The sequence below is a fragment of the Centrocercus urophasianus genome, unplaced genomic scaffold, assembly GCF_019232065.1.
Source record: "Centrocercus urophasianus isolate 14NV4802_14NV808 unplaced genomic scaffold, USGS_Curo_1.0 seq_10, whole genome shotgun sequence".
Taxonomy (NCBI): Eukaryota; Metazoa; Chordata; class Aves; order Galliformes; family Phasianidae; genus Centrocercus; species Centrocercus urophasianus.
Window position 1 is genome coordinate 87,356,845 of NW_024884142.1, and position 25,703 is coordinate 87,382,547.

At 45.8% G+C, this 25,703-nt stretch overlaps 1 protein-coding gene across 1 annotated transcript; it reads right to left on the minus strand.

The window, feature by feature from the left end:
• Positions 1-2,501: 2,501 nt before the first annotated feature.
• Positions 2,502-25,703, minus strand: ARHGEF33 (Rho guanine nucleotide exchange factor 33). The gene is given in 17 exon segments (XM_042824315.1): positions 2,502-2,639; positions 4,372-5,061; positions 5,063-5,126; positions 6,487-6,672; positions 7,315-7,463; positions 8,220-8,303; positions 9,122-9,205; positions 10,117-10,249; positions 11,489-11,618; positions 12,292-12,507; positions 13,257-13,316; positions 14,583-14,725; positions 15,578-15,699; positions 17,039-17,203; positions 21,506-21,553; positions 22,579-22,628; positions 25,682-25,703. Coding segments are annotated over 17 exon segments (2,484 nt in total).

A 25,703-nucleotide genomic window follows, 5' to 3' on the forward strand; every position in this document is an offset into this window, starting at 1 on the left:
AGAACTCTTACAGAATCAGAAATAATAACCATCAATTCTGACCATGCCTTAAATGGCTAAAACAGAAGCTAGAATCCATATGCATTTTACAAGCAAGGGTCTGCCACTTTGGAAGGATTTCTTACACAGAAGATTTTAGAACACAGGTTTTCCTCTTTGCCCTCTTTTTGGCCTGACATCTGCCTGGCAAGTGTGGAGGAGCAAGTTTCTTCTATGAAGAGTAGAAATCTCTATATGTGCTACCCAAATATATGAGAATCAGAGCCCTTGAGAGCATGCCATGGTTACCACAGTCTCCAAACCCACCATCTCTTTAAAGACTAACACTATGTAGTCATCCCCAAGGTGAGGGGTGTCAGGTGTCATAGAAAGTATTCATTGCTTTGCTTTTGTCTGTACAGAAAAGGGAGAGCCACATTAGGTGGTATGTGTAGCAGTTCTTATCAGTGGCCTCTGAGTAACCACTTGTGGCTAGGGCAGCAAAGTGCTTAGCAGTGGTTCTGAGAGCCCCTTACTGGCACAGACACTGTGTGTGTCCCCAGAGCTTGTGACTGAATGCTCTGAGTGGAGATGGGCAGTTGCACATTTTACTAGCTACCAAGACTATGCATACATCTGCTCATATATTTCCAGCCTTTTGTCTTCCTTCTTCCTTTCCTCATCTCCTTTCCTGATATATTTACCTACATCTTGGCAGGGCAGGGTGGGAAAGGAAACCCATCCATTGTGATAAAACTCTGGTTCCATGGACAAACAAGTAGACCTGTCTATAGAAGTAATAGCCATCAATTCTAACTATTTCTTTGCAAAACAAACAGGCTTTGATGGCTCAGTTACAAGTACCTGGCTCTTCTTTCACATCTCTTTCTAGTGCATGCACTGTCTGGGTTGGCACCTATGAAAGTCCTAGGAGGGTCTTGGTGATGTCGTGGCTGGTCAGTGTAGAGCCACTTCAGCTGGGAGAGATCAAAGAACTGATAATATAATGAAGTGTGAGGGAGAGAGAAAGAGATTGAATTCTTTCTGTAATTAAAAACTTTTAACTATTTTGGGGAGGTTTGGGTTTGTTGTTGGGTTTTTTTGTTTTTTTGTTTTTTAATGCAGAAGATAAAGGAAAAAGCCCAAGAAGATACCTTCTTGCTTTTCAGAAGGAGAATTGGATTTCTCAGTTCAGTTTGGCTGCAGTAAAGTCTAACGAGCAGACATAGGCTGAAACATTTTAATCCCTGAAGTTTTATCCTAGTCACTTTCTCTGAATGCTGAGAAAACTTTGATTGTAATAAGAAATTACTTTTGTTTTAGCTGAAATGACCCTTTTTTCCAGCTACCTCTTCCCTCCAGCAGAGGAGGAAAAAGAAAGGGCAGTCAGTTAGTACTGTGGGAGAGCTGTAGGCCAGAGGGCTTTGATTCCCTTTCCTTATTGTATTTTTAACAGAATCTGTAGGCTTGTCCAGAGAACAATACTGCTAAGGCTTTGTCCTTTGAGATGTGGGTGGGACATGCATGTGGCTTTGTTGTGGGAGGAAGTGTCCTTGCACCTGAAGGAATGCTGTGACTTCAAAAATGGGGCACCATTGTCTTTCCTGCCCTTGTGGGTCAATTTTTTTCTAGAAGATCTGCTCCATAGCGGGGTGCTTCATGTGCTGGGGCTTGTAAAATGGTGTCAGGTCAAAAAGAGCTGGCTGAATGCTCTTAAGATGTACTGCAGACCAGGAGCCACAGTGCTAGTCTACTGTGTCAGTATCTGCGTCAATCCATGGTGAGTGTAGAGAGTGGAAGAGTCTTTGTCTCTTGTGGCAGGCCCTGTGCTCAGCCTGCGTCCCCTGCGTGGAGACCTGGGCAATTCTGACAGCAAGAGCAGAGATTTGTACAGTAGGAGGCAGTTTGAGAAACAGCATGTTGATTAAAAGGTGGAAGAGGATTTCAGTCCAAAAGAAAAGACAGTGCTGATTAAGAAGAATAAAATCCAGGTGCTTCAGCTGATGCTTATTAGACCTTCTCAAACCAGCTGGATAGTGTAATCTGGCCTTCTGGAAGACATCTTCAGTAGTGTTTTTTCTTCAGGAAGTGGAGGAAAGAAAAGAATTTTGGACTTCTGGCCAGGATGCCAAGGCACCTGTCTGTTGTGGGTGAGCCTGAACTAGTCCTGGCTTGAATTTGGAAGAGTGAAGATCTATGGCAGAAAAACAGTTTGGGGGATGACGGGGAGGAGAACATGGAGGTATTTGGCCCAAGCTTTCAAAAACTGAAGAAAATTAGGCAGGAGTAAAAGCTAGCGAATTCCTCTGCTTACTGGATCTGCTGGCTGAGCTTTGCTTGAACCCATAGCCTGGCCCTCCCCTGTGCTAGGAAGAGCAGGACACATTTGTGACAGTCTTCTCTCCCATCCCTCCACCTATTATATCAGGGGACATCTCAGGACCTTGCTGTCTGTCTCCACCCTTAGGGACCCAGGGAAGTACTGTTGCGCTTGGGCTGTGGCCTGCCTTTCTTGGGGCTGCTTATTTCTTTTTGAAGAGCTTGCGGAAGGAGCTCCGGAAACCCCCTTTGGGTTCGTGCCGTGGGTTGTGGTCGCTGAAGGATGTTTGCTCATTGTCATCCTTCTGGCAGAACCTGGTGTTGTCTTCTGCATGGAGCTCCTAAAAGGGAAAAGACAATTTAACCAGCATTTGCAACCTCACATCCTTGTCCCCTTCTCTTTTTTTCTCTCTCTCTGCTAGGAGGGACTTGGTGGGTCAGGAGGTGCTGGCAAGGTTGGGAGACAATGCATCACTTGGGCCTCAGCAGCACTGGTACCTCTACATAGAGCTTGTTGCTGGCTCTGAATCTGAGGCATTGGCAGAGGACTGGAGAGAGAAGCACTCTTAGAGGGAACTGGAGCCTTCCTTGCTAGATTTTGGTTTAGGTGGTCTTACTAGCCCCTTCTTTTGTCAGCAAGGGTGCAAGCCAGCATGAGGAGTTGAAGGAGTAGGTTCTTCCCAACTCCTCCTTGCTCATGAGCTCTTTACCCCAGGACTGGGAGGCTTCCTGAGTTGATACGATGTGAAAGACTCTTCTGTTGACTCTGCTGCTCCCTGGTTTTACATCTGTGGTGCAAGAAGCTTTGGTAGCACACACACATTGTGGTAATATGCCTTTAAAATATCTCTTCCCCTTTCAGGAGAGAGCGGAGTTCCCCTCAGTGTTGCTCTGGGGACTGTTCTGTCCACCACCGCACAGTGGTCTCTCTATTGCTCTGTGGGGATGAACGTGGCCTGTGATTTGGGACTTGCTCCCTATCCGCACCCTGCTGTGGGGCATAGATCTGTGCATATGAGTGCCAGGCAGCCCACAGGCTGTTGTTTCTGAGTGGGCTGTGTCCCCACAGCTCTTCTTTGCCTTGTCACCCTGTTCTACCACCTCCTTTATACACTCATATTTTTTTTCTCTTTTGAAGCTTCCCTACTGCCTTTCCAGACAAATTGTTGGAAATTTCCTTTTATCATTATCTACATTTACACACTCATCTGCACCTTGTCTTGTTTGAGCAGGTAGGTGTTTCTCTAGGTGTCACTGAGGAAGCGTACTAAGGTCATCACAGCACTCAGCCCCTTCTCAAAGAAGCCTCAAATGGGGCCTGGGTGTCCATTCGGGGTTTTCTTCCCTGACTGCACAAGCCCAAAGCTGACTGAGCAGGCACTGCAAGCTACAGAGACATTCCTGCTGTATCTGATGTCCCTGAAGAGCTGGAATGCTGCCTACTGTGTCAGTGGCTGTCTGAGGGACAGAGACATGGTTGCTGGGCCCTGCCCAGTTTTCCATAGACTTACTGGTTCACCAACAAACACAGGTGCAGCAAAACCGATGGACCAGATCCTTAGATGAATAAATGGGTTGAGCTCAGCAGAGTCATCCTGGTTTGTACCAAATGAGGATCTGATACTAAATCCATCAGTTTTCTCAACCCAGCTCTCCTTGTAGCAGGTTAGAAGACACATGTTTAACTGGGTGCCATCCTCTATTCATTTTGAACCGCTTTGCGCATGCTTAACGACCCTGATGAGGTAGAACATTTTCTCATGGGGGAAGCTCAGTGACAGCTAGAGATGCATGAGAGGCTAGCTCCTCTCAAGAGTGGTCTCACTGTCACTTAGCCAGCTGAGTGCCTCAAGCCCATGTTTGTCCATGGGGAAGATGTGTTTGAAAAGCAGCTGTCCTGTGTTGTGTTCCCTCCCTTGGGCACATACATGCAAATGAGGGCTTTGAATGTGTGAACTTGGAAGCTAGTTTGGCAAGTTCTGCCCTAACTGAATCTCAGATCTTTATCTTGCTGCTTCTGCACCACCATGTGCCTTTTTTTTTTTTTTCCTCCTCCTATTTAAGCCTCCTTACTTCCAAAAAGCTTGGTTTTTCACCCGCTCCTCTCTGTGGGGGGAAGTAGCTCCTTTGGGAGCTTCGAGATGAGGCTGAGATCAAGTGAGGCTGGACATTCCTCTCCTGCTTCTGCTGCAGCCGGCTCCCACTGCTGCTCCGTGTGCTGTAGAGTCTGGAGCTCACACCCTCAGCGCTCCTCGGCAGCTCCTTCAGAGACCTGCTCAGCTGCTTGCCTTTGCTGTGGAACATCTCACGCTTGTAAGTGCTGCTGCTCACAGGAGTACTGCTCTTAGGCAGTGGCTGTAAGGCATGATCTGTCCTCTCTGGTTCTGATGTGAAGTTAACAGGCCTAAGGAAACAAATGTCTAAGCTGGATTCTGAGGAGGCTGGGGAGCAATTCTCAAAGAGAGCAAGATTTTGGAAAGTATCATCTTCATAGGGACCTGGCATGGTGAAGACTTCCCCAGGGTAATCAAACTCTTCATAGCTTGGCGCAAAGTTCCTCGCATCCTGCAGCAGCTCCACAGAGGTCCTGATGGCTCTCTCTGGGTTTCCCACCGCATCGGCAGGTGGTGCTTCATACTCCATTTCAGGGATGGATTGTAAAGGAGCTGTCAGAGCCTTAAGTTCCTGCTCAGTGAGCTGAGAGGATGCAAGGATGTTCTCTGGCCTCTCGTGTTTTCTGCTTTCCATTTCCCAGTCGGGGGGGCTTTACAGCCTGGATGTTCTCCAGGACAGTTGGCTGAGGTTTCTTCATCTGAGGCAACAAATGCCTTAAAATAAAAAAAAAAAAAAAAAGAAAAAAAAAAACAGAAGAAAGTGGAATACTGGAGGACTACAGAAACATCTCTCCCCACCTTACTCCCACCCAGTTCTCTTGGCTTTATGACCCCAAATTGTTTTAATATGTTGGAGAAGAGTAACGTTGCTGCTGCTACTAAAAATCACCTAGCTAGGTTAGCAGGAGCAAGCTTCCACAGACAGGGTGGAAGTCCTTGTCTAAGGACTTTCACTGACATTTTAATTTAAACCATTAAAAAAAAAAGTATAAAAACACAGAGGAAATACCGACTGGTGCTTCTTTCTCCTGTTCATCCTCATTCTCAATTTTTACTCTCCTTCCCCTTTTTTTGTAGTGGGGCTATGTCTTATTTTCCTGTGGTCTGACTTTCTTTTTAGATGGTTTAGGTTCCTCTCTTGTGGTGGAACTCTGTCCCCAGGAATGTTTTGAGAATACTTGGAAAGCTCTTATAGAGTTTGCATCAGAGGATGCAGACCTTGTCCAGAGCTGTGTTATGAGCTACATGTCTGGCAGCATCTGGGGAGCTGTTTTTCCCCCACCTCTGCTCAGTGCTTACGAGGTCCCATCTGGGCCCATCTTGGATTCCTGGTTTGAGATTCATGTAGGGAAGGTGGGGAGGTGTCAGCTGAGGCTCCCAAGGCAGGAGCCTGGAGTGACTTTGGCCAGAAAGAAGATTGGCTTGGGTAGTCTGGGGAAAAGGAGGCTAAAGCTTGATTTAACAATACTACTACTTGAGGGACTTTGAGAAAGATAGAGTCAAACTCTTGTTAAATAACGTAAGAAAGCACAACAGCCACAAATTGTTTACGTAAGAAATAGTCAAGTCTTAGTGTGCTAGTATTCATCATCTCTTCTGGCAACTCTCAATGGCCAAAGAATACAGGGTTCTTTTAATTATTATTGTAACTTTCTGAACTTACATGGGCTCATGTCTTGTGATAGTGGGTTTCATTGTATAAAAAGACACCTTTCTTACTTGTCAGAATCCTTGGTCATGTTCCCTAGCTTTTGTGATGCTGACAGCAGTGAATAACACAAAGTGCGGCTTTGCACATTGATGCCATCCTTACCAAATACATGTCCTCCCCAGTATGCAGACAGCTAGCAAGAGCACTGGCAACTGTGGGTAGAGTTCTGAAACACTGCCTGCTAGTAAGCCATGGCAGTGGATAGCAGGAAGGAGATAGCCAGCCCTTCATCTCTGCATGTACACAGGGAGCAGTGTTGGTCTACTAGAGAGTCTACTAGAGAGTGTCACTGGCATAGTGTATGGGTGAGGAAAGAATTTTCAGCTTGCTTTGAAAGCCTTCTGCTAGGACAATATGGCTTACGGGGTTGTCGTGCCAGAGGAAGGTGCTGGTTGGAATGACTGCATTGCCTCTTCGGAGTGAATCCCGCTGTCACGGATAGAGGCTGTGCTGGGTGTTGGAGAAACCTCTTGGCTCGTACACTGGGAAGTGAGACCTTTGTACAGCTTCACCAGGGACGACCTGAGGGAGGAGAAATCCATCGTCGTGCTAAGAAATAAGGCAGGGAATGAGCACGAGCAAGTAAGATCAAAGAAAACAGGGCTGGAAGGGTCCTTAATATTCCCATGCATCTCTTCCCACCCAGAGGAAGGATCTATTCCACCTTGTCTATCCTGGTCAGCAAGGGGTTCTGCTTCCTGTCCCATTCTTAATGCCTCCCTTAAAAACAACCCCTTCCCAGCAATTATGGATTATTTTTTCCCTCCCCCAGTAAAAACAGAAAGCACTATTCTTTCTATCTTTTGCTTAGCCTGTAATGGGCTTCAGGACATGGGCTTGGCGTTCACCTATACCCTGACCTGCTGAGGCAGCTAATTTCAATGTACTCTCCTGCTGGGGGCCAACTTTTGGTTCCCTAAAGCAATGGCAATGTTGTAATGCATGTTGGCTGCTATAGAAAGATTAAACTGTTTCATTTAACTTAGGTGGAAAGACTCACAGCAAATCTGACCTCAGTTTGAAGGAGAAATAGCAATACTGGTTTTTTTCCAGCATTCATATGCACAGGGCTTAGTTTTATTTCAAGTGGGTAATGTACTGTTGGTCTAGGACAAAAGCCCCATGCTACTGGGCTGGCCTCACACCTCCCCTTCCCTTGTAATTGAGAGAATGAGCTGTTGTTGTGCTTACTTCTTCAGTTTTTTCCTCTTCTGTATAAGCAGATCTTCATTGCATTGGAAGAGGAGGCTGTAGTGTGAGATGAAGACCCGGAGACGCTGCACACACACCAGCAGCAGGTAATAATCAGGATGCTCTTGCTCCGTGAACTTCAGGACATTCTGGGGCACAGAGGAGAGGTGGCAGTTTGAAGGACATCCTTGCCCTTACTGGGGAAAAGGTGCTTTTTGGGACTGTGAATTAACACTGTGGAGCACACTTGACATTGCCCTACGTGCTGTGGGAGCTTTTCTAGGCAGCACCAGTTTCTGAAAGACTTGGACAGGGCCTGCAATCTACTGTTACAGTGCAAATACATGAGTGACCACCATAAATGTAACCGTGGGAGATGGGGGTGATCCACTGGTTGAGCTTAGTATTGGAGAAGTAAACCAATCTCTTGGTTTTTATAGGGCTCTGTGACATTTGCCTTCTTTGAAATGTTTCAGTACAATTCAGATTATCTTCCTGTGAAGCAAAACTGTGTTTTTAAGCAAGCTCTGCATAAGAAAATTTCTTAACTCCTAGCCTTAGTCGTCAAAAGCTAAAATGCATGTGGACAACTCAGCAAGGAGGCTAGCTCTCTTAACTGGAGTTAATTACAAAACTTTTGGCTTCCCAGGGGAAGGCTTGATTCTGTCAGGTCAAATGGCAAAAATGGCAAACAGAAAAACATTTCAGGTATGAAATGAAAATCAGGCACTGTCAGCTGGCTTTTCTTTTCATTTTTGGTGGTGGTGGTTGGTCTTTTTTTCCTTTGCAGAGCCTGCTGAGTTAGCCAGAAGCCCTGTGGATGCACAGACCCATGTCCCAGTTCTGAGTTAAGTCATGTGTTGTTATAACGGTTAAGCATGGCAGTTTCCATCCTGGGACCCTACCTGTAGATGAATTAGGTATTCAGGGATTCGCTGGACTATATGGAAGAACAGAATGTAGAGATCGGATTTGATTTCTTCTTCTACCTGAAATAGAGAAAGCACCTTCAGAGTCTCTCTCATCCATGAAATGTCTGCTTTCAGATAGTTCTGGGCGTTAACAAGTGCTTTACCATAAGTGGTTACAGCAGTTCACAGAAGCACAGCAGCCAAGTGGTGGTTGCTTGTGATAATGCAGTGATCTTCACTCTTCCACAAGCAATAGCAGAGGATTATTTGCAGGAGACACTCGGCATTATTAAGCAGGGGTGTATATCTGAAGCATGCTAGTCAGTTTGTGTGCAAGGCCTAGGTAGACACTGCTGTTCACAATGAAGTCCCAAACGGAACTGAAGAAAATGAGATTGACTTCTTAGGATGTCTTGGAAGGAAGTTAGTGTGGTTTACTTCCTGCACTTTAAAGCTACCTTTATTTATTTTCAACTTCCCTCGTTTAAATCAAGAATTAATAATGTGAGAGAGCAGATGTCTAAAGCTGAGAAGTTCAGGATGTTTTCTCCCTCAAGAAGCACTTCAGCACTTACAGCCTCAATCTTGGTGTCCCTGTTTGGACAATTTCTGCGTCAGAGACATTCTGTTCAGCCAGAGCAGATCTGGATAGCGTGTGCATGGTTTGATCAGAGGTTCTGTGTCTCAGTGTAAATACAGTTTTCATTACACACAGCAGTTACATGTTAAAGCTGCTTTTTGTAGGTGCCTGTCAGCCATGGAGACATTCAAGAAACTGACACTGATGACAGAACAACTAGATTTGCAGTAAAGTCCTTTCTTGGGAAAGCACAGCAGGAAGAAAGCCAAGCATGCACGTTACTGTTATGCATCTGTGAAGCAGGCAGGAAGTTTACCTCCTTCAAGATCACCACGTGGATTAGGGAGATGCATTCTGGCAGGTCCCTCAGGTAAGCAACGTAGTAGTCCAGAAAATTGTTCTTATAAACAGGGGAAAAATAAAAACAACAAAAAGAACAAAGAAACTCAAGAGAAATATTTGTCACAGAGACAGCCAGCACAATAAACTGTTGACTCCCCTGTCACTCCTGGGAGCTCATGATTGCAGCAGAGCTTCTAACTGTGCAGAGTTTCAGGGCTCTGGATTTCGTAAGAGAGGCTTATTTAGTAAGATGGATCAGCTGTTGAACACAATGTGTAAAACACCAGAGCAGGTATGAGATGCTGGGAGGCTGGTGAGGAAGAAGCTTTTCTTATGAGTCTTAAAATTCATAAAGCATCAGAGCAGTTTTTACACATCTTTCTAGGAAAGTTCCTGCTGTGGTTTGGGCAGAACCCTTCACCTTGAAAAGGAGAGGCTTTGCCTCTGGAGAAATAGACATTGTAACGCAACAGTGACAGGGCTGTTTTACTGGGAGCTACAAACCAATACAGAATGAGACCTGCCTACCTGCTTATCAAAACTGAGCAAAATATATTGGAGGAGAGGAATGTATGAAAAATTTAGGCCCTTTTCACACCTCCACTGTGAATACAGACACCTAAGCTGTCAAGGCTCACATGTGGCTTCTCCAGCCAGCTCTGGGATTCATGCATTAATATTATGTATGGTTGTTCATCTTTGTCAATGTGTTATCATCGTTGCACTGTGCTGTGGCCCTGTGGAGCTCCAAGTGGGTCTGGCATGTGGATATCCTGACCAGAGGAGCTGCAACCAGAGGGGGCTACCGTGTACTGGGGCTGCACTTAAAAGAGAGTGGCAGAAAGGCATTGCTGTAGCTGCAGCTTCACAGTACTGCCATTCTGCTGCTCTTCTGTCTTGGCTCACTGATGGGCCATCCGCACCTTGTCATGCATCACAACGGAAGAGTCCAGAGATTGTATAACATACCTCATCATTTGTTAACTTCAGGAAGATGTCACCTAGAATTCCTTGGCGTGGCCAGCTCAGCACTCGCTCCTGGAGAGCGTGAAGTAAATCGACATGCTGCTGGACCAGGTACCGCAAAGAATTGGGGAAGAAACTGAAAGGAGGCAATATCAGACTGGTTACAGAGAGCACAAGCTCAGCCTTAAGCATGCACTGCTGAAGTTTGCATTCATGAGTGGTCAGCATGGGCTTGCTTTACACCTGGAAGCCTTCCTGGGCTTGCCTGCACCAAGAAGCCTTGTTATGTACAGGGCTGTAGCAGGCTGCTACATACATACAGGTACCTTCTCCAGTGGACTATTATTGGGTGTTTTGAAGGTTTCTTAGGCTGGCTCTCCAATATACTGTGTAGCTGGCTGGAATTTGCAGAACTGAAAAGCCCAGACTTCTGTGGCTAATGGAGCAGGACTGTGATTGTGAGCCATCCCATAGGGTGCTTGGAGGAATGCTTCCCAAATTTGTACACTGCATCATTTGTCAAGCCCTTTGATGCAATATTGGTCAAAATGCCCTACTTCCTTCTGTTATTTTGTCCTGATCTCATCCATAATCAGGATGATATCAAATATCAAAGTGTTCTCAGATGAAAAGTTCCCAGGGAGAAAAAGAGTAAAAGTAAAAACAAACTTGAAACTATCACATTACAGTTCGTGTTATCTGTCATGAAACTGCTTAACTGAGTCCACATCAACTACATGTTCCACAGTGGACTTTGGTCAAATGACTCCCAGGGATGGTGAAAAGAGAAGAAAAAGAGAGCTACCATGCAGTTGGCACCACAGATGTGCTCAGGACTGGGAACTCCCTGGCTAAAACTGAGGAATGGGGAGAACTGTAAGAACTATCTCCTCATGGGAAATAATGTAGCAAAAAAACTGTTTCGAATTGTGGGACCTAGGTCAGTCCCACAGATTTCATCTATCTATGTAAATACATGCGAGTTGTGTATACATATTGATAATTGATGAATGCAGCTACTGGCAAGGGGCTTATTACCTACATTAACCTGTAGAACTGGAGCTGTAGACTGGGAGAAGCAGTACATGCACAAGCTTTGTTTCCACTCAGGCAGGACAAATTAGAAGGAGGAAAAGAAGACTGATAAGACTCAGGAGACTGAAGTGGATATGGAAGGGCTTGGGATGTAAAGACAGGCAGGAAAAGTCTTTAATCGCAGCAAAGACCTTTCAGTGCCTCCAGTTTTTAACAAGAAATGACTTATAAGTGTTTAAAGATCTCTGTGTGGATAAAAGAAAAGCAGGAGAGAGGGTGAATCAGAAAGAACAGACTGAAGAAAATTCCCCAAAAGAGAGAGCACACTAAACGGAAATACCTTCTCTCTTTGGTGCTCCTTTTCACATCTGGTCCTTGCAACGTTGCCTTGATCTTCAGGATAAGGGAAAGGTTGATGACATACTTCCTCTCTGACTCCAGCAGCTCCAAAGCGATGTTCTGCCTTTTGGCTTCCAGAAAATAATGTTTAAGTTTAAAAAAGTAAGGAAATGCTGACCTCAAGGACAGCCCCCCTCATGTTGGAGTGCATTTCCCCTGGAGATCTGGTATTAAATCATGAAGAGAAACTGCTGCAGAGAAGATCAACGTCCTGCGTTTGTGTTAGCTTTACCCAAAATACCAAGTTGTAGCCTCATGCTACAGTGTGCTCCAGGGATGATTGGAGTCACATTGCTTGCTAAGAAGGCTCCAACACAAATGTGTTCTGCCCTGTGAGTTCTAGTTTCCCCCCAAGATTTTGGGGAAAAAAAAAAAACAACAAGTCATCAAAAGCAAAACAACTCATGCCAAGGATTCAGATCCAGTTTCCCACAGAACAAGAAGTTGTATTTTTTACCCACATAACTAGCTACACTGTCAACAGCCCTACTAGTATTCTGAACCTATTCTGAACCTATATTCTAAGAATATTCTGGAAGGGGGCATGAGTGTCTGGAGTGCAGAGCATATTTGTGTATTGTCTGATAGAACTAACCAGCAAGTGGAAAAAACAGAAGTTATGGAGACAGGAGACTCTGAGACATTTCCTCCAACCAGGGAAAACTGCCTTATATGTCTCCATCCGTAAAAGGTGATTAGCAGCTCATGCCAGGTGAGTGCAGCTGTGTGCCCCTCTGTCCTTACCAGCCAAAGAGGGTTCACATATAATGTTGTCTGCTGAGCTGTATCTGCTTTGGCCCACGTCTTTCCCTCTTTCTGGTTGCTCTTTGGAAATGTATTCATCTCCCCAGTCCTTGGTGTCTTTGGGCTGCTTCCATACTGTTGATTGCAGATGCACCTTTGTCTGACCATCTGCTGACAGCGAAGGCTTGAGGCTGTCCTCTGTCTCTATGGCTGCTCCTGCAATGACAAACAGCTGCATGGAGTGTGACATCTTAGCTGTTAGTTCATTATGCTCTAGCTGTAGATAAACCTGCATTGTTACCCATCTAAAGGAGAAGGAATCTGAAGTATTCTCAGTGCTTCAGTGGTGGTGGAGTCATTTGGAATTCATTTACGACAAAAAATGGAAGTGCAACTGGTGAGCCCTTCTGCAGAACAAAGTTTGCATTCTTCCAGCATTTATTTTCTGCCCAAATAAGATATGTTCCCAGTGTGTTGCACTCTATGGTTTTGGGACATTTAAGGACTTGGTAATACAGCAGGTTGGCTGAAAGGTATTGTGGGAAGAAAAAAAGTATCATTGTAATTAAGATTTAAATGTCCCTCTTAATGGGTGTACGTTGTCATAGCTCTTAAAGTTTTCATTAGTGATCATGCAAGCAGCAGGACTGGTAGTCTGAGGCTATTAAATCACAGAGAACGTACTGGAGAGGGTACATCAGTGCCATTGGTCTGAAATTGCTTTAATGACAATCTTTTGAATTTGGATTGCAGTGAACCATTCTGTAATGTTTGTTCTCTCTTTCCTTTAAGTGGATTCAAGAAGAGCTATCATGAACAGCAAATGCTTCAAGTGAACAGTGCAGGCATCTGGCAGTTGTTCTCACGTGTCCTTTTGCTGGCCAGGACCACGTCCACGTAAAGTGTAAAGTAAAGTAAGTGTTGTCATTGAATCATTGTTTTTCAGCAGTTCAGTTTATTCCTACCTGGACCTCCTAGGACTTTCACACTTCCTTCTCCTATCGGCATGATCCTGGTGTCAGACACTGTTGAAAAGCAAAGGAAAACATGAGAGAAGATAGTTGTAGAGTAGGCTTCCTCCTTCCAAACCCAGTCAGTGTGGTTAGATCCTCTAGCCCTTCACATTTTAGGAGTGGGAATATCCCTGTTAGTTCCTCCATGGGAGAAAAAGCTGCTCAGTTTTGCTGTGGCTTTTCTCATGATCTTTGTGTCAGTAGCACCTTTAGGCAGGCTAACGTGGGGTTTCTGTTGTGCTCATTGCTGTCTGACCTTAGAGCCTGAGTAATCCTGGCTTGTCTTTGCTCAGGAAGTGCCCTTTGGTAGATGACACCCAGCAGACAGAACAAAAGGACTGATACCTGACATAGAGACACAGCTGCTATTTGAGGGTGATAAAGAGCTTATTGAAGAGTGATGGAGGGGTGAGATGACTGGAAAGAAAGAGGGACAGTGAGGGATTTAAGGGAGAGGGCTCAAGGAAGGGCAGAAGGTGAGCTGAACAGAGCAAAAGACAGTACAGAGTTTTCTTCCAGACTCTGTGCCTTTGTTAACATTTTAAATATGTATGGTTTTGGTGTCTTCCTTGTGTAGAGCAGGAAGGTGAAAGACAAGCTTAGACTCCTCCCCCAGCCCCTCCAAGTTAGTTATAGGAAAAAAAGGCGCTGGGCCATCACCTGTTTTTGATTCCAGACTTCACAAGCATTTAGCAGTTGGCATTGTTTTCCTGGAGCAAGGTATAACCTTAATCCTGAGGGTCAGCAGCTTTCATAGCTAGCAAAGAACAGTGTTGCCCCTAGTAGTGTGTGTATGTTCCAGCTCCTACCACCCTAATCAACCACAAGTGTCCCCCTAATGCCACACTAGGTGTTCTCTGACAGCCCAATCCCTGTGATCCTTCCTTCTGTGCCCTGATCCCTAGCATGAAAACAACTTGACAAGCTGTAGTATTTCCATCAGGGTTTCTGTTCAGTTGAGTGTGTGTCATGAGTGTTACAGGGGATAAGATCCAGCCTAGTTCCTTTTTCCTTGGAGTAAGTGAGGAACGGCTTTGGCGGCAACTTTCACAGAGCAGCATTTCCTGAATCCAGGCCAGCGTTAAAGCCATGCTTGAGTTCTCGAGACACAACGTGGACTTGTGTGCACAGACCTGGGAGCTATGCTGCTACAGGGAGCAGCTCCATTCTCTTTCTGCTGTTGGCACCTGAGCAAAACTCAATACCCTCTTAATCTAGTGACCTTTTCTGGACTTTTTTCCTAAGAAAGGCACTGCACTTACCTATTCTCTTTCCTACCTTTTTCATAAGTCACGTTGTGCAAAAGACTTGTAAAATCTTCATTGATCAGTACAGGTTCTGGGAGGTTTATGGATCGAAATGGGCTGCCCTGGAGAGGTGTAGGCACTGTTTGTGAGCTGTGATCGTCCTTCTGTGCTCTTCTGTACAAACACAAAGAATGAGACAGCTAGAAAACATGAATGCTACAGGAGAAGCTATGCTACACTTGTGGCTGACAACAGTATAAGTACAAGCACAGACAGAAAAAGGATAGCTCCTGCAAAGATGAGGAAAGGAGTTGGCTTTGATGCATTCAGTTCATGAACAATATTTTGGAAGTAATTTCACTGACTGTAGGAGAAGGTTATTTCTGTTCTTTTGCAGAGCATATTTCATCTAATTAAATGGCTTAATTAGCTAAGGGGCTAGCCTAGATTTGCAAAGTATTTGCATCAAGGCAGCTGTGCATCCATCATCGAGAGAGGCTAATCAGGGCCAAGGTGGATGAGCAGTCTGCCTATTCACAGTAACAGTAGTGTTCAGATATGCTGCTGTATCCTTGCTTGAAGAAGAAGAGATTGGAGGCAGGAAAGCAAGACGTGACTGCACTGCCAGGATCACAGAGAGTCTTGTGTGCTTGACAGCAGGAGAAGGGGAGGAATACTGTAGTGCTGTTGTCTGGATGGAGATAGCTTAGCAATAGCTTTTAACAGTGAGGGCTCCTGACGTTTGATTCCTGCCATAATAAATCTCTAGCAGGTCTGACTGTTTCACCAGGACTTGATTTCCCTGAGGGCTGCTGGGGCTATCTTGATGTGTATGTGCTGTATTTGCTCTGCAGCAGAGGTGTCTAAAAGCCAGGAGGGAACTGAGGGCTGGAGCTGCCAGTAATTACAGAGGTTTATACATATGTCCAGCTAGGAAAAGATTAAGAGATTGAACTGTAAGGAAATAAACAAAATGCACACCACCACTCATTAGCACGTCCAGAGTCCTGGAGCTCAGGCTCTTACTTAGCTTTCACTTTCCGTGATTCACGCCGCTTCTCCTGCTGCAGCTGCTCAATTTTCTGTTGCATTTCCTCCTGCTTGGCACTGATTTCTTCTATCATTGATTTCGCATCACTGAGTTCCTCCTGAGAAACAAGCAAAAGCACAAGCGTTCCAACTGTGCCCATCAGCCTTACAGAGCACAGCTTTGAATGCTGGCTGGTGAGGACTAGAGGTGCTTCAGGAGGGTATCTCTGTGATTTTCCTTTGCAAGATCATTATATGTATATGTGGTTACGACACTGGTAGAAGATAAAGATGTAGGGCTTCATCCACTAATAGTTAAAATAGGGCCTTGAAACTGCCTTTTTAGCCTGGGTTTTGAAGGAAAGGAGACCTGCTCTAACCTCATGTGTGTGTCTCACTGTCAGCACATCCTCCCTTGGGCAGTTTCAGCCAAGCTTTATATGTACGTAGAGTTCTCTTTATGCATGAAGTTCTTGCAAGTTTCATCAAGACTTAAATTATTTCTTGAAAACTGAAAGAGGGATTTCCCTGAGCAAGGAAGTGACTTCACTGGGAGTTCAGTGCTTAGACAGTCAGCATAGGCATGAGGCAGAGGAAGATCGGCTTTTGCACCTCCTTTTGCTTGAATAACTCCTTGTATCTGGATTTTAAAACCATTTTTTTCCCCTATAACAACATCTTGGATAACCCTACCTCTGTCTGCTTTGAAACCTCTGCTATATGCCCTCGTGCTTTTGTTCAGCTGGGCCCACAGAGCCCCTTTAGCCTGGTGCTGTCCATCTCTTCCCATCACGGGGGACATACGGGCTTTTCCAGCCCTCTTTAACTTCACAAGGTATTACTGACTCAGCAAAACCCCATGGGGAAAATTTACCATTAAAGCAATAAAACAGTTCCTCAGCCTGCCTCCTCACAGGCAGTTGTCCAGTTTCTGCATGGAGATGCTGACTGGTTTGAAGTGCACATCGAGCCCTCTTGCTAGGCTCTCTTCCCCAGTCCTTTGTTTCTAATCCTCATGGGCCGGATCAAACCAGGCAGCACTTCCTCCCAACCGTGTGGGAATGAACAACTTCAAAAGCTTTGGCATTACGTATTCATTCCCTGGTTCCCAGCAGCTTTGGTTTCTGCAGGAAGTGCAGGAGACCTGGCCCAGGGAGAGCTATGGCACAGTGGCTGGCTGCCTGTGAGCATGCTGTATGCATGTTGCCTGTGCAGCCCAGAGCAAGGGTCTCTTTTGCTCCTGAAGAAGGCTGTGTAGGCCAGGGCACAGGTTACATTGGAGTTGGAACTCCAGGTCTGGAAGGAGACACAGAGCTGATGGTGCTGCTCCAGATACATCTGAAATGATTGCAGCTCATTTTCTTTGTGTGCAAGAAGGATTGATGGAAGCAGGTGAGAGCTCCTTGCCACCCAAGATAGAGGGGCACATATGCAGCCCTCTGCCAGTCACACTCCTACCTTGAAGGTGTTGAGGGAGTTCTTCATCTCAGCCACTTTCTCTTCCATGGCACAGCGGCAGCTCTTGACCTTCTCCTCCAAGGCGTACTCGCCATGCTGGATTCGTGACAGCTCCTGCATCGCTTCTGTGAAACCCGCCTTCAACTCAGAGGCTAATGCCTGCAACTAGAGGAACCACAAACGCGGTGGTACAGCCTCTTATCCTAGAAGAAGATGGTTGTGTCCCCAAGAGTCACCCCTGGTTCAGACTGGCATGGAGGCTAGGTGCGTCCCTCCTGTAAGGTGCTGTTCTCTTTCTCCTTTCATGGCTGGGAGGCATGGGGGGAGGTTTGGTTCCTGCTGCAGCCACAGTACACAGTAGGAAATGTTTGTGTTGGGCAATCAATGTGCCCCTTTTTGGACCCAGAGTTTTTCCAGGCTCCCTGGCAGGTTTGCAGCCTGTCCGTCTCCAGAAGGAGGGGACAGCCTGAAACATGCCAAGCACTTTGCAATAATAGCAGCCAGGTTATCAATGCCAGAAGCAGCTGAGCGATCAATACAGCCATGTTTGAGCAAAGCCTCCTCCCGCATATGCTGATGGGGCTGGTGCTCTCCCTGGTCAGACCTAACACCTAACTCAGAGGACTGTGAAGCTTTGTTCTTTGTCAGCGGGCCTTTTCTAGGGAAGGAGACAGCTCTCTAATTCTTAGAGGGAAGGGAGCTGGGGGTATTTCTCTAGCATAGACACTGTGCCCACAATCCCTGTTTTCTTTCTCTAGAGGCCCTAGCACTGCTGGAAGACCTCATGACCTAAGCTGGAGGCAGCCGGTTGACAGCTGGGCGAAGCAGGAGACAGAGCAGGGAGAGCCAGGCTGGCACAGCGAGCAGACAAGGCACATTTGGAGGTGGGCAGTGAGGGGAGGCAGGCAGCTTATGGAAGGCCAAGCAGGGACGCCCTCTCTGGGGGTAGCTTGGGCTGTCAATTCTGCCCCCACTGCTGTGAGCAAGGCACTCATTCTGCCTGCACAAAGCCCACAGTGAGGTCGCGGCCCAAGGCGCTTCAGTACCAGTGTTTTTTACCTTTACAACAGAAATTCGGCCTAACATCTGGTTATAAACTGAGTCCAAAACAGGAGCACTGATGGTAAGAGGACAGCCACCCCGGGGAACTCAGGCGCTTGAGTCCTGTAAATGGAGCAGAGATGGCTTCCGATACCTCAGGGCAATGGCATGCACCATCCTCCCCTGATCAAGACCAACAGTGTCTTTACAGAGGATGTCTGCCTGATATCCCCACTCGTACCCCACTGATTACCCCACAGACCCCCATTCATTCCCAGAGCAGCCTGGGCAGGAGGAGCTGGACTGACAATAGCTGGAACAAGGCAGGGGGGATAGGAGGCTAGAGGTGAGGGCAGAGAACATCTTCCCTCCTCAGGCAGTCCTTCTTGACTCCCCAGGCCGGCTGGAGCTCAAGCTCCCTCGGTTCAGCCTGTTTGCAGTGTACTATGGTGAACGCCTTCCTGTGATGCAGGAATGTCACAGGAAGTGTCACCCTGTGAGCAGTGCTTGGATCTATGGCTGCGAGGGGAGATCACACTGCTTCTGCTATCTGTGGGGTCTGGCATCAGACATCGTAACATACGTGCCAGGGGGAGTGTGGGATCATAAAGTACTGCAGCTGTGCAAAATGTTAGTATTCCTGTCCCTGCTCACTTGTGCTTGCCAGTCCCTTACACGTTAAGCTGATGTTGCCAAAGCAGAGTCTATCTATAGCCTGCACTGAGGTTAGGCATTGTATGCTTTCTTTAGAATGAAAAGATGTGATTCATCAGATCCATTTTAGCAATCTGCTTCAATACTCCAAGTTATGCTACCTAACAGTGGAGCAGTCTGGAAGCTGGCTCTGAGGTATCTATATCTGGGCAGAATAAGATCAAAGTGAAATGCTTTTTTCCCAGAAGTCTGGCTGTATCCTGAGATGCTTGCAGAAAGGGGGTAATCTAGATCGAACTTCAGAGTCAAAAACTGCTAGGCATCAGCAGAGTCAGCCAAACAGAGACCGTTATGTAGAATTCCGTGTCCATGTGTACTGAAACCAGAGTTCAGGCAGCCAAAAGAGAGATCTGGACTAGTGACTGGACCAAATTATATCGTGCGTTTCAGCAAATAGATCTAAGAGCAGGCAGTCACTTTTTATTTTGTGGTTCACTGTTGTTGAGACTCTGCTTTTCTAGTGACTCTGCTAGCTTGTTTTCTTCGTGTATCCTGCAGTGCTCTGTGTGTCTGTCCTGCTTGGTACATGCTTTCTTGGCCCCATGCAGCTGGCTATGGCTATTTCAGATACAGAAATGCATCTTCTGTTCACATTTCACTTTGTTGTTAGATGGATGAAAGCAGCAGCACATCAGCCACATCTTGCCAGAGCTTGCATGAAGTGCTGAAACCCTGGGAACTCCCTCTGCTGCCCACAGTGCTTGGAGCATAAAGAAGCACAAACAACCTTGCACATTGGATACAAGCTTCATCCAAACTTAAGTGGAGTGGCATAGGAGCAACACATTATCCTTGAACTCTTGCCAAGTGCATAATTGCGCTTGGGCACTGCATTTTAGCCTGCGCTCTTTTCTAATGGTAAGAACCCATCCTTTAAATCCCATGGGCTGTTGCAACAAAAGGAAGCCTGTGAAGCATCAGCTCGTGCTTACATTTTATTCTGCGAGCGCAGTCATCTAGATGAGAGCCCATTCAGTGTTTTGTGAACCCTTGGAAAGTTGAGCTGATTCAGTGTTTCTAAAGGTTCTACAGCGCAATATATACAGAAACAAACAGAAAAACCCAGATTTTATGCCTGGATGGGAACTTGGCAAGAGTTCAGCTGTAATGTGTTACCTGGCTCACCTATTCGTAGGAATAAGTGAAGCTGAAGAGGAACACATTTTAGCAAGTTAATTTGAACTACCTAATGCTTAGAGGACAAATCAGTCTGTGTGGTCACAGCACATCCTTACAACCTGTCCAAGAACTGAGAAGGGTCTGTTCCAAAAAAAGCACTCAGGCCTCTAAATCATTTCGTATGAGAAAGAAACTTCAGCCCAAGCTTGCCCTTTGAGTCTGGCCCTTAAACCTGGCAAAGCAGTGTAGTATGGGCTCCAGTGCTATGCATCTGTAGCAGGTTGCCTTCTTGTGGGGGCTACGACTCCCATTTTATCAGCCTACCTGAAGTTTTTCAGCTGTACATGGAAAAACTGCAAGTAAAATCTCTAGTAAGATCCAATAATCGCGCTGTGCTCTGTGAGTGGCCCTGCACGCAGAAATAAAGGATTCTTTTCCTGTCTTTGCATGACTCAAGAGGACAGTGTGCAACAGTCTCTTGTGACTATCACTTGACCTACAACCCAATAGCAATATGAACTCTGTAGAAGTGCCCCTGGTTAGTGGAGCAAGCATTTACCAACACGGAGGGGGGAAATTATGACCATGAAGAAGTAATGGTGGCTGGGTAGGCTGAGAAGAGTGGGATCAGAAGATGAACAAGAACCATTTCTCAGCATGGTTTTGATTTTACTTTTTTAGAGTGGATCTGTACTGTCTGCAGAATCTTTGCTGAGCCTCCACTCTTGTCTCATCTGCTGTGCAAGCCCAAAAGTGTGAAATAAACAGATGCTGCTTCCAGGAGCAGAGGCAGCAGCAAAACTGGAAAGCCTTCCCACCCTCCCTTGGCAGGTGCCAGCAATTTGACCTGTTTGCTAAAGAAGGTGACCACCCCTGCTGCATGAAATCTTGCTCACACTTTGAGGCAGCCTGAGAAAGATCATCTTGATCAGATGGAAATGGCTTATGGATTGAATGACCCGGGATGCAAGACAGAGAAAAGCCTTGTAAAGCAGATGGTTAGTCTTGGTGAGCTGTGTTTACTGCCTTGGCTGCTACAGAGTGTCCACATGGAAGCAAGGGCTTCCCTGACTAGCTGTGTTCACACCTATCCCTCACTATCAAAGAGGCTGCCCAGGACTGTTTCTCCAAGAGTCCTTGGCAGCCGCTAAGGCATTTTACATTAGCACTGCTCCTGTTCTCAGTGTCCTTGAGCTGAAGACTGTCAAAATTGCTATTGAAGGCAGCGCAACTACAGCCAATCGTTACGAAGGCTTGTAACGCCTCGCAGTGTGAAGTTAACTGAGCTGTGCTGATTTACAGCCAGGCTTTAAGAGAATATTCACAATTTACATTCGTAGGTAAGGATGGTGGAAATAAACAGCAAGCAGTTGGGTGAGGACAGAAGGGAAGGGTACATCTAAAGGAGTCTGCAAGCTCCTACACATTTCAGCTCATTTCAAAGCTGTGCAGTCCTTTTTTGGCCACTGCAGTGTCCATAGGGCCCTTGCAGAAGCAGAAGGAGAAAGCCAGCTATTAACTTTCATTTAAAGGATTGTTTAGGAAGTATACTTGACCTGCAATGCACGGGCTCTTCATGCATGCTAGACTTACTGTGCCAGGCCTTTCAACAGCTCAGTCACAGCTCTAGCTTGGAGCCATCTGATTGGGAAAAAAAACAAGCACCAATTTGTTTATGAAAAGCAGTACCTTCTCTGTTATGGCAAGAGGCATCCCATAACTCTGCAACTGCTTGCCATGGTGCTCTTACAAGCAGTTATAGGCATTTAGTGTTGTGATGGTGACAAGGCTAGTGGTAGACAGGGTTTCCAGTTCAGGGAAATGTTTATCTGTTAGATACAGTTCCAGATTGAACTGCATCAAGTTTTGAAGTGTTCAGAACTCCACTGTGTTTCCTGCAGACTGGAAATGCCTAGGAAACATCACTGTGGGAGCACTGAAACTGCATCTTACAGGAAGGATGCTCCCTGAGTCATGATACAGACAGTCTCATCACATCCACAGTGGCTAATAGCAGCAAGAAAGTTAACTCAAAGAGACCACAAAGCACTGGAAGTCCTGATGACCTTGAGGCCACGTGGACTCAAACATGGGGTTTCCAAGCTTGGGGAGCCATGCAGCAAGACTTGATGTTCTGGTCTGCCCAGCTGACCTGGTCTAATAGACAATAGCACTCCATGGTCCAAGGAGCCATGAGGTTGCTGCAATCATTCAGCGCCCCCCCAGGGACTTCCTTTCTGCTAGGGAGGACCCCCTGACATCCCCTTCATTGTGCAATCAATGCATTCTTGCTCCTGGGATGGTTCTGTGGGTATGGTGAAAGTTCATCAGAACTCAGCCATGAAATCTGCCTCCAGCTCAGTGAACAGACATTCTCTAATTGATGTTAATGATGCCAGTTAGTTAATTAGCTGAGCACACAAATCACCTGTCTAGGCACAGTTAACCAGTTGTAAGCAGAGAAATTTTACTGAAGTGTCTCTTAAAATCAGGCCCAAGATGTGATATGTGTGACATACATTCATGCAGTATGTGTATTTTAGATGCCATGTTCCTCATTAGTGCCTATGTTTTTCCTTCCACTTAATTTAGCTTTAACTACTAGTTATCCATTAGTAAATCTTTAAAATCTTATGAGTTATTTAGGGCATTTTGCTCATCTTTACCTGGGAAATCTGTGTTGCAGGGGTACTCACAGGCACACTTTCAGTCTCTCCTGTGGGAATAAAGAACTTCAGTCAATTAAAATGACTTATTATAGTTGCTATAAATAACTGGAACAGAGATGTTGAAAGTCCCTCTTGAGGTATAAATCAGTTTTAAAGGACTCACTGTAGGAGGTGTGAACACTGTGTAGTTTGTAAAATAAACTGCAGTTGTAAAATGAGAACGGCTCAACTAAACCAGATGTTAAATTCACCTCATTTGCTGCCCTGTTTCAGTCCAGAGCTGGTCCATGTGAAAGGGTGAGAGTTGAGTTATATTTTGTCAAGACACATACTGAGCAGTAGTGGTGTCTTTTCTAATGCCAGACAAATATATATATTATCTTTACCATTAGTTTCAAATTCCTGCTTTCTTATGGCATTGTGATTTCCAGCTGATTTAATGGAGTGAGGCTTAACATTTCTGAAAGAGACTTAGCTCACAGAGGAGCTTGTATCTGTTTCACAAAAGTGATTTGGGCACTCCAGAGACACAGTCTCTAGGCATTTGTAGGTTTTTGATTGAAAAAGTATGTTTATTATTTCCTTTTATAACATTGTCTTTTCTGTGCATAAGCTCTTCAGTTATCCACCAGAAGGTACTGCTGGTTGTGTTGCCATGACACTTGGAGGGGATTGCAGTCTGTTCAATCAATTCAAGTTTTATTTCCTATGTCAGGCTGGCTGGCCTGCACCTCCCAGAAAACACCATCCCACCCAGTTCCTCGTCTGCATTGCCTCCTCTCGACAATATAAATTCACAGAGTGAGTTTTCTCTTGCCTCCTAGAATTTGCTTAATCTCCTGCTGCTGTCAGTCACCAGTGTGGCCAGTGACCCCGTGCCCAGTTCTGGGGGCAGCCAGGTTCCCTCTTCCTGTGCTGGCTGCAGGTGTGCTGTCATTTATCTACCTGTGCCTACAGGACAAGAGAAATTTGGTCTTGCAGAGGCTTGGAATGTATGTGGGGAGGGCTCTAAGCAGTTAGAAAGTACATTAAATACTAAAGCTAAAGCCTAGAAGTCAGAGCTGTACAAGGCACAGTTATGTTCTGATTACTTTGCCCCTGAGGGGGAATATCGGCTACTGCCAAGGGCACCTACACATTGGCCCTGTTCTGGTCTCTAGGATTTGTCCTGATTCAAAGGAATATAAGCAAATTCCCCAGTGAATCACAGAAGTGTGAGCCACAGAGAGCAGAGGCCACGTGTCCCTTTCTACCCATGTGCCACTTACTCCCTGTGCTGGCCAGTCTCACAGCTGTGAGTTTCTGTTGTAGGGTCAGATACTGACCCTGCAGGGAATGTCCTCCAAGGTTTCTCCTGCGGAAAACTGGACAGCAGACTGACTGGGAGAAGTAGCCATCACCAAAACTGCCAGAAATTTGGGGTCAGAAATCACCAGCCAGCCCTCACCAGGTGCCAAGGTTCATCTTCTAAATGGCAGGTTGTTTTTATTGTATAGTTTGGTTCTTCAGGGTCTGTTTTCTGGGCTTTTTTTTTTAATTCAACCCTACGTACTAGAAATCAATTTTTTGGCCTGATGAATGATGAAACTTTCTTTGGATTTCTGAAGTTGAATCCTGAAAACCCAGCCCATGTGTCTGCTCTGGTGTAAGTGGTAATGCTTAGTGTGGAGGGGAGGGGAATAATGACTGATCAGAATAGAGCAAGAGGATATACGTATTGATTAACAGCACAGTATGAATCAGGGACAGAGAGGACAGGGAAATGTTGTTTTGTCAAAGTATTGGTTATATTGGATGCTGAGCTTTGTTGAAGAATTAGAGGTGACAAGTAGAAGTGTGGCACAGTGAGGAGGGGCCGTGGTCACTCACTGCTCTCATTTTCTTAGGACTAATATATAACACAGAGGGCTTGAGCCAGCCTTGCAGAAGTCTCTAGTGATCTTTCATTTGGGTTTGGAGATGGATCAGTCTGTGTCCTCGGGCACAATCAAAGTGGGGAAGTGCTACTGAAAAAGGCCATAAGAGTGGAGAGGATCTCTGTCTCTGTGCTTTTATCTCCCACCTTTGCCATGGATGTGAGCAGAAGTACTCTCTGAAAGTTGCATGTAGCCACACATACCCAGGTCATCTTTGCAAAGTCGTTGCCAGGAGCTGGAACAGTTCCCTTGCACTATGGGAAGCAAAGGGCTTCATGGTTATCTCCCAGTTTCTGCAGTGAGCGTCTGCCACCCATGGGGGCATACCAATTAATTGGAAAAAATCCTTGAGATAATTTCCTTTTCAGGCTGTACTGTAGTGGAGGGGCCTAGGTATATAGACCTAATTTGGTCAAATTAGAATAATAATAATAGAGGAATTAACTCTTCCATTACCCATCCCATGGCAACACCAACATCTTTTAGAGGGAAGAGAGATAGTCCAGGCTCACTCTCTTGAGCTGACGGTTATGGGCACTCCTGTAGGCTGCCCCTTCTGCTCTTCATCGTATGAAGAATTCCTTAGCATATGAGCACAATCACTTCTCAGGTGGCAAGGCAGAGCACAGTCCTACAAGTGGTTTGGGGGGAAAAGCAAGTACCACCAGGCCCACATTCCTCTGCAGGAAGAACATCTTAAGCCAATAACGGCACTTTCCAGAAATGCTGCTGACAGTAGCAGGACTGGTTGTGTGCAGGCAGTGTGGCATAGTTACATCTTGGTGCTTGTGAAGCCAGGACTGGCAGAGAAATCTTTCTTGTGGCACTCAAATGAACAAGAACCCCATGCAGCAAAGCATGTGGGGGAGAAAAGCAGATCCTCACTGCAGTGAGAGTAGCTTTCAACAGCTGGAGGTCTCTGTTCATCCCAAGGTAAGAGAGGGCAATGACTTCCCATAAGGCACTTTACCTAAGCCATGGGATTATTTTCCAGGGGGGAAGAGGGAGGTGTTTTTAAAATAAGATGGAGAAACTTCAAACCCCAAATATTTCTATGAAACTAAGAGGAGGGAGAGTTTACTCGCAGTTGCTGAGAGGTGTTCTCGTGGGGATAGTCATACAAAGGCAGCTTGCTTCCTATCTCTCTTCATACTATCAAGAAGTGAAATTAGAGGATGCTTTACCTTCTTGTTTGTTTGTGTCCAT